Source organism: Nicotiana tomentosiformis, chromosome 10 (assembly GCF_000390325.3).
Source record: "Nicotiana tomentosiformis chromosome 10, ASM39032v3, whole genome shotgun sequence".
In the NCBI taxonomy this organism is placed as follows: Eukaryota; Viridiplantae; Streptophyta; class Magnoliopsida; order Solanales; family Solanaceae; genus Nicotiana; species Nicotiana tomentosiformis.
In genome coordinates, this window is record NC_090821.1 from 20,597,177 (window position 1) to 20,604,837 (window position 7,661).

The 7,661-nt window shown below is 42.5% G+C and overlaps 1 protein-coding gene across 1 annotated transcript; it reads left to right on the forward strand.

The window, feature by feature from the left end:
* Window positions 1-4,263: 4,263 nt before the first annotated feature.
* LOC138899851 (uncharacterized) lies at window positions 4,264-7,216 on the forward strand. The gene is made up of 4 exons (XM_070186548.1): window positions 4,264-4,403; window positions 4,512-4,753; window positions 5,521-5,850; window positions 6,966-7,216. Exons 1-4 carry the CDS (start codon window positions 4,264-4,266, stop codon window positions 7,214-7,216), a joined length of 963 nt encoding a protein of 320 aa, XP_070042649.1.
* Window positions 7,217-7,661: the final 445 nt, after the last annotated feature.

The following is a 7,661-nucleotide window of genomic DNA, read 5'->3' on the forward strand; positions in this document are numbered from 1 at the left end:
GATTTTTCCCAAAACCTTTCAACAAAGGATAAGATGCTCCATTATCAGATAGCATGAGGAAAGTACATCTCTATGCCTATATGTCAATGCGTATGAGAAGTCATAATTGTCATAATACCGTATAGCATGAGAAAATGCATCTCTATGCCTAGATGCCATGTATGCATGTCAAATGTAATGCACCACAGTGATAAACTCATGTGCTCATGCCCTCGGAGTATTCAACCTCACTCAACATGCTCAATCACTCAGCACCTCCCAATCACCCAACACTCTCAATCACTCAGCACCTCCCAATCAGTCAACACTCTCAATCACTCGGCACTCGCACTCGACCCTCAGTACATTAGCTCACTACTAATATGTTAGAATCCAGAGGGGAAGATCCGGCCCAAGCACTAATATAAGCCAACATGGCATGCTGCGTTGTGCAGATCTAATCCCATAAATATCACTCACAATCAGGCCCTCGACCTCACTCAATCATCAATCTCTCTAGTCCCTCGGGTTCACAAATAACATGCCAATCAGCACAAACAATGATATATGATGTAATAATAAATAATAACAGAGAGTGAGATATGATATGCAAATGATGAATGTGACTGAGTACATAATTGCAATTCAAGCCAATAACTCAACAGTAGACATGATCTCGGTGGGTCCCTATAGGATAAGCATATAGCCTAAACATGGTTTCTAACATGGATCACAGTTCAATTACTCTAGCACGTAGGAATTTCATAGATAGAAAAAGGATTAGGTAGCTACATAGTACCAAAGAAACAACCGAGTCATAATTCATACAGTGCACGCCCGTCACCTAGTATGTGTGTCACCTCAACACCAAACACATAACACGTATATTCAGGGGTTCATACCCTCAGTACCAAGTTTAGAAGTGTTACTTACCTCGAATATGCCAAATCTAATACTAAGCAAGCCAAACAATACTCTAGAAATGCCATCCCATGCGTACCGACCTCCCAACGACTCGAAAATAGCCAAAAGCAACTATAGAACATCAAATAATGCCAAAGGAAGCAAACCCAATCGATAAAGGTGGAATCTTTAATCAAAAGCCCAAAGTCAACCAAAAAGTCAAACCCGTGCTCGCACCTCGAAACCCGACAATACTCACAAAATTCGACAACCCATTCAATTATGAGTCCAACCATACTAGTTTCACTCAAAACCCGACTACGTATCGATGTTCAAAATCCAATAATTCACTTTAGGAAAATTTAGTCAAAAACCCCCAATTTCTCTTTAAAATGCATAATCCAAATGACAAAATTGAAGATAGATTCAAGAAATATAATTAAAACCGAGTATAGAACACTTACCCCAATCCATGTTCTGTAAATCGCCTCCAAAATTGCCCAAATCTGAGCTCCCAACTCAAAATATAACAAAATGAACCAACCCTCAAATTAATATTGTTCTGCCCCAGACCTTTTCACATCTGTGATAAATGAGCCGCTTATAGGGCATCGCTTCTGCGACAAGACATCCGCTTCTGCAGAAATCGCTAAAAAATAAACCCTTGCACCTGCGGACAAAATATCCGCTTCTGCGACATCACAAGTCCGATGAAAAGCTCTGCATCTGCGCCCTACCCGCTTCTGTGCCGAATCCACTACATCTGCCCCTTCGCAGATGCGAAACAATATCCGCATTTGCGGACTCTTGCTCCCAACTGCGCTTTTCGCTCATGTGATTCAAATACCATGTTACATCCCGCATTTTTCGTACGTTAAAATTTTGTCTTCAGTAAATTGACGTAGACTCGAGGATGAGATTTTCTTAAGATTATAAGCATTATGCTATTTCAAACACATTATGAGTAAATTCGTGAAAGAGAGAAAGTAAGCAAATAGAAGAAAATGAGTTTCATTGAAGGTTGTCGATTTGGGATAAAATACGGGCCGAGCGATAATACCCGATATTTATGGATTAGTACCATACAAGATACCATATGACCATGATAGTATAATGTATAAAGTATATTAAAAATAAGTAGAATTTTAAGTAATTTGAGATAATTCTTAATTATGCGGGTAATTGGTTAATTACCGGTAACGGAATATTACCTAATTATTTAATTGGTTATGGGATAAGATTAAACTTTCCCCCCACCCCACCTCCACGTGGCAGCAAGCCACTTCCTAAAGATATGACTCTTAGTCATTTTGATTAGGTGGCACGATAATGTGTTAGTTACCAAAACACTTCATTTCTAAGATTTTCAATACCAAGAATACTACAAGATAAATAATGTGTTAGTTACCCAAACACTTCCATTCTAAGATTTTCAATACAAACCATACTACAATCAGACATGAGGTTTTGGAGATTAGCAAGGTGATTTGTTACAAACTGTTACAAATTCGTAGAAATTCCTAAAAAACACCACAACGTGATTTCTTCAACCAACGAGATTTCTTAGCACAATAACAACATGGGATTTTGTGATTTTAAGGGAGTACGATGCAACATTTTCCAAGAATATCATACGTATTTTTTCCTACTCCAGGTATGTTAAGGCTAAGCCCTTCCTTCATTTTGGCATGATCTCGTGATTACATATATTTGATAACGAGACATAAATAGAAGTTCATTCTCCCTTATTTATACATTATCATAGTCTAATAAGTTAAAATATTCTCCCTTATCGGGACTTTATGTTCAATTAAGAATTATCTTCTTCCAGTCAAGTGTGCAGAGAATCTATATATACAGAATTACAGTATTTTCATTACCATCGAGCTATAATCGATGGGCAGGCCCCTATTGGGCAACCTCTGATCAGATGGTAAGTCATATACCGAGGCTACTATAGCCGAGCACCTATGAGCGAGCCCAGTTGGCCAAGATACAGAGCCTAGTATGGCCGAGCGCCTATGAGCGAGCCTACTACGGCAGAGAAGATATATACATATATTGAGCCTTATAAAGCCGGACATCTATTTTACTTACTATATTGAGAGAGTTGAGTCAGTATCAGTAGGTAAGCATATCTTTAGATTATCTTTGACTCCCAGTTACTTTCAGCTATTATATTATCAGTTCAGTTTCAGCTTTCAATATATTACCTTACATACTCGGTATATTATTTCGTACTGACGTCCCATTCTGGGGGCACTGCATTTCATGCGTGCAAGTTCAGACAGACAGATCAGTAGACCTTCTCAGTAGGTGTTGCCCAAGTTCATCTTTATCGGTAAGCTCCACGCCCTTCGGAGTTGTTTGGTCTAGAAGCTTTATGTATATATGTATATAGGCTATGGGTAGGTTGGAGCCCTGTTTTGATCACAGTACATCCATCAGTAGAGGCTTGTAGACATATCCTGTCAGTTAGTGCAGTAGGTTGGGCTTGTAGGCCTTGTACGTATATTTTGTTGGCTTGTCAGTTGTAGTAGTTATGACAGCCTTGCCGACCTAGCTTTATGTCGACATTTACTCAGCGTTAGTCTCTATTCAGTTCTATATTTTTCTTCGCACATTATCTTGTAATGTTGCCCATGGACAAAGTATGACATTACATGTTCAGAGACTCTTAGTTGCAAGTGGTACGTAGGAATAGGTGAGGCATCGGGTGCCTGTCTCGCCCCCAGGCTCGGGGCGTGACAAAAGTGGTATCAGAGCAGTTATGTCCTAGGGAGTCTACAAGCCGTGTCTAGTAGGGTCTTGTTTATAGATATGTGGCGCACCACATTATATAAGTAGGGGACTATAGGGCATTTAGGAGTTGGTTACCCTTCTTTCAAATCTAAATCATGTTGTAGCACTGAGTTATAGGAAATTTTGGTTAAACTAACGTGTTGGCATTTGCATGCACATATGATGGTAACTAGGAAGACTACGGCTAGCCAGAGGAGAGAAACAACAGCAGGTGAGGGGACTAGCATGGTAACCCTAGTAGATGATGCCCAATCTGAGGCTCAGGGAGAGACCCCTACCCAGCCATTACCGGCTCCTCCGCCACCTGAGGAGATTCCTATGGAGACCACACATCCAGTTCCCCCTCCGCTTCAATCAGATCAGGACTTGAGGACTACAGTGCATTTGTTAACATAGTTGGTAGCTACCCAGCAACAGGCTATGGCATTTGCTAGTGCAGGACCTTCTGAGGGTTCTAAGAGTTCAAGGGTCCGAGAGTTTATTGCTTTGAGTCCCCCAGAGTTCACGGGGACAGATCAGAGGGAGGACACGTAGGATTTCATAGATCAGCTTCACAGGATCTTTCGGGTTATGCATGCCATGGAGAAAGAGGCAATTGAGCTAGCAGCTTTTCGACTCCGAGATATAGCCATCCTTTGGTACAACGGATGGGAAAGGTCTAGGGGACGTGATGCACTTCCAACTAATTGGGAGAATTTTTCAAATGCCTCTCTTGACCAGTACTTACTGTGAGAGATCCGACAGGCCCGAGTAGATCAATTTCTAGCCCTCAAGCAGGTCAATATGAATGTTCGAGAGTATAGTCTTTGTTTTGACTCATTGGCCAGATATGCACCATCCATAGTTGCTACTATGTGGGACATGATCCATAGGTTTATAGCAGGGTTGGCCCCAGAGTTGACCGAGGCATGTGCCACCGCTGCATTGCAGGATAGTATGGATATCTCCCGGATTCAGGCATTTTTCCAGAATATAGAAAGGGGTAGGCGTCAGCAGCTAGGTACGGAGAGGACCGAGTTAGGGCAGCGTAAGAGGATGAGATTTTCCAGGTCTCAGGAGCAGTCTCAGGGTAGTTATAGGCCCTAGTACTTCGAACGGCCACCTAGGCCTCCGCCACCTCAGTTACAGGGTTACAGGTATGATCGTTATACTTAGTCAGGACAAGGTGAAAGCTTCCAGGCATCAAGTTTGCAGTGATAGTGACGGTCGGGGTAGACATGGCCATTTCCGCCACGGTGTGCCATCTGCGGTAGAGAACACTTGGGCCAATGCCGAGCCGGTTCCGATGCTTGTTATAGGTATGGACGTCCGGGGTATATGATGTGAGATTGCCCAAATAGATATTCCGGGGGTATGGCATAACCAGTGAATTTAGCAATAGGATCATCTATGTCCGTGTATTCTTCGGGGCGCGAGTGTTAGTCTTTGGCTGGTAGAGGTCGAGGTAGAGGTAGAGGTTCCAGTTCAGGTGGTAACCAGAATCGTAGCTATGCGTTAACGGGTCGACAGGACCAGGAATCCTCACCAGACGTTGTGACCGATATGTTGACCATTTATTCTCATGATGTGTATGCCTTGATAGACCCAGGATCTACTTTATCGTGTATTACCCCATTTTGTCGCGGGGGAAGTTTGGTATAGTACCTGAAATACTAAGTGATTATTGCTAGATAGGTATACCGAGGTTGTACGGTGTCAGTTTGTGGTCATCAGACCTCAGCCGACTAGAGATGTTGGACTTTGATATTATCATAGGCATGGACTGGTTGGCAGCTTGCTATGCCACTATTGATTGTTGAGCAAATATAGCTAGATTTCATTTTTTGGGTGAACCAGTCATTGAATGGGTAGGTAATATAGCGACACCTAGAGGTAGGTTTATTTCCTATCTAAAGGCAAGGAAAATGATCGCAAAGGGGTGCATTTATCATATTGTGCGAGTTAGAGATGTAGATGCCGAGATACCTACACTTCAGTCTATTCCAGTAGTAAAGGAGTACACGGATGTATTTCCAGATGTACTTCCAGGTATTCCTCTAGAGCGAGAGATTGATTTTGGCCTCGATTTGCTTCTGGGAACACAACTGATATCCATCCCTCTGTATAGAATGGCACCTGCCGAATTGAAGGAATTGAAGGAGCAGTTAAAAGATTTGCTGGAGAAAGGTTTTATCAGGCCCACTACCTTACCTTGGGGTGCACCTGTACTGTTTGTACGGAAGAAAGGCGGCTCGTTAAGGATGTGTATCGATTATAGGTAGCTAAACAAGGTAACTATTAAGAATAAGTATCCACTTCGAAGGATAGATGACCTGTTTGATCAGTTGTGGGGGCTAGATGCTTTTCAAAGATAGAATTGAGGTCAGGGTACCACCAGGTCAGAGTTCGGGAGATAGATATTCCCAAGACAGCTTTCAGGACCCGATATGGCCACTTCGAGTTCCTTGTCACGTCCTTCGGATTGACGAATGTATCTGCCGTGTTCATGGACTTGATGAATAGCCTATTCTGGCTATTTTTAGATCTGTTCGTGATAGTATTTATTGATGATATTCTAGTTTATTCACGTTCAGAGGATGAGCATGCGGACCACCTGCGAACGGTGCTCTAAACCCTCAGTGATAGTAACTTATATGCTATGTTTTCTAAATGTAAGTTCTGGTTGAAGTCTGTAGCATTCTTGGGGCACATTGTATCCGATGGAGGTATAAAGGTAGACAATCCGAAGATTGAGGCTGTGAAATCCTGGCCAAGACCTACCACTCCGACAGAGATTCGTAGCTTTCTAGGCTTAGCAGGATACTACCAGAGGTTCGTAGAGGGTTTTTCTTCTCTTTCAGCACCATTAACGAAGTTAACACATATAGAAACTAAGTTTCAGTGGACAGAGGGCTGTGAGCAGAGTTTCCAGGAGTTTAAGAACAGGTTGACCTTAGTGCCAGTTCTAGCACTTCAAGAGGGCCCAAATGGTTATGCTATGTATTGCGATGCCTCGGGTGTCGGGTTAGGATGTGTCTTGATTTAACGTGGGAAAGTAATTGAGTATGCTTCAAGGCAGTTAAGGAAGCATGAGTGGAATTATCCGACCCACGACCTCGAGTTAGCTGCGGTTGTCCATGCACTTAAGATATGGCGGCATTATTTGTATAGTGTTCATGTCGATGTATTCACAGATCATAAAAGCCTGCAATATATCTTCAAGCAAAAAGGGTTGAATTTGCGACAGAGGAGATGGCTTGAGTTATTGAAAGATTACGACGTTAACATTCTCTACCATCCAGGGAAAGCTAATGTTGTAGCAGATGCCTTGAGTCGCCAATCTATGGGTAGCTTAGCACATGTAGAGGACGAGAAAAGAAAATTAACTAGAGAGATTCATCAATTGGCTTGTTTGGGGGTTCGGTTAGTAAACTCTGGCAATGGTGGAGTTGTACTCCAAAATACTACAAAATCATCTCTCACAGCTGAAGAAAAGGAGAGGCAGTACGAGGACCCAGGGTTGGTCGAGTTGAGAGAGCAAGTTCCGCAGTAGAAGAAGCCATTGTTAGAGCTCAAGGGAGATGGGGCTCTCAGATACAGGGGTCATTTGTGTGTTCGAGATGTAGCAAGGCTACGAGACAGGAATATGTCAGAGGCACATTATTCGTGGTACTCCATTCATCCTGGGTCGATGAAGATGTATCATGACATCAAGGATGTGTATTGGTGGAACGATATAATGAAGAACATTGCTGAGTATGTCACTCAGTGTCCTAGTTGCCAGCAGGTGAAGATAGAGCACCAGAAACCCGGAGGGCTAGTGCAGACAATAGAGATCCTGACATGGAAATGGGAGGCGATAAACATAGACTTTATCACGGGTTTACCTCGTTCTTATTGTAAGTTCGATTCCATGTGGGTGATAGTCGATAGGCTCACAAAATCAGCTCATTTCCTACTGGTCAGATCTACATATACAGCCAAAGATTAAGCAAAGT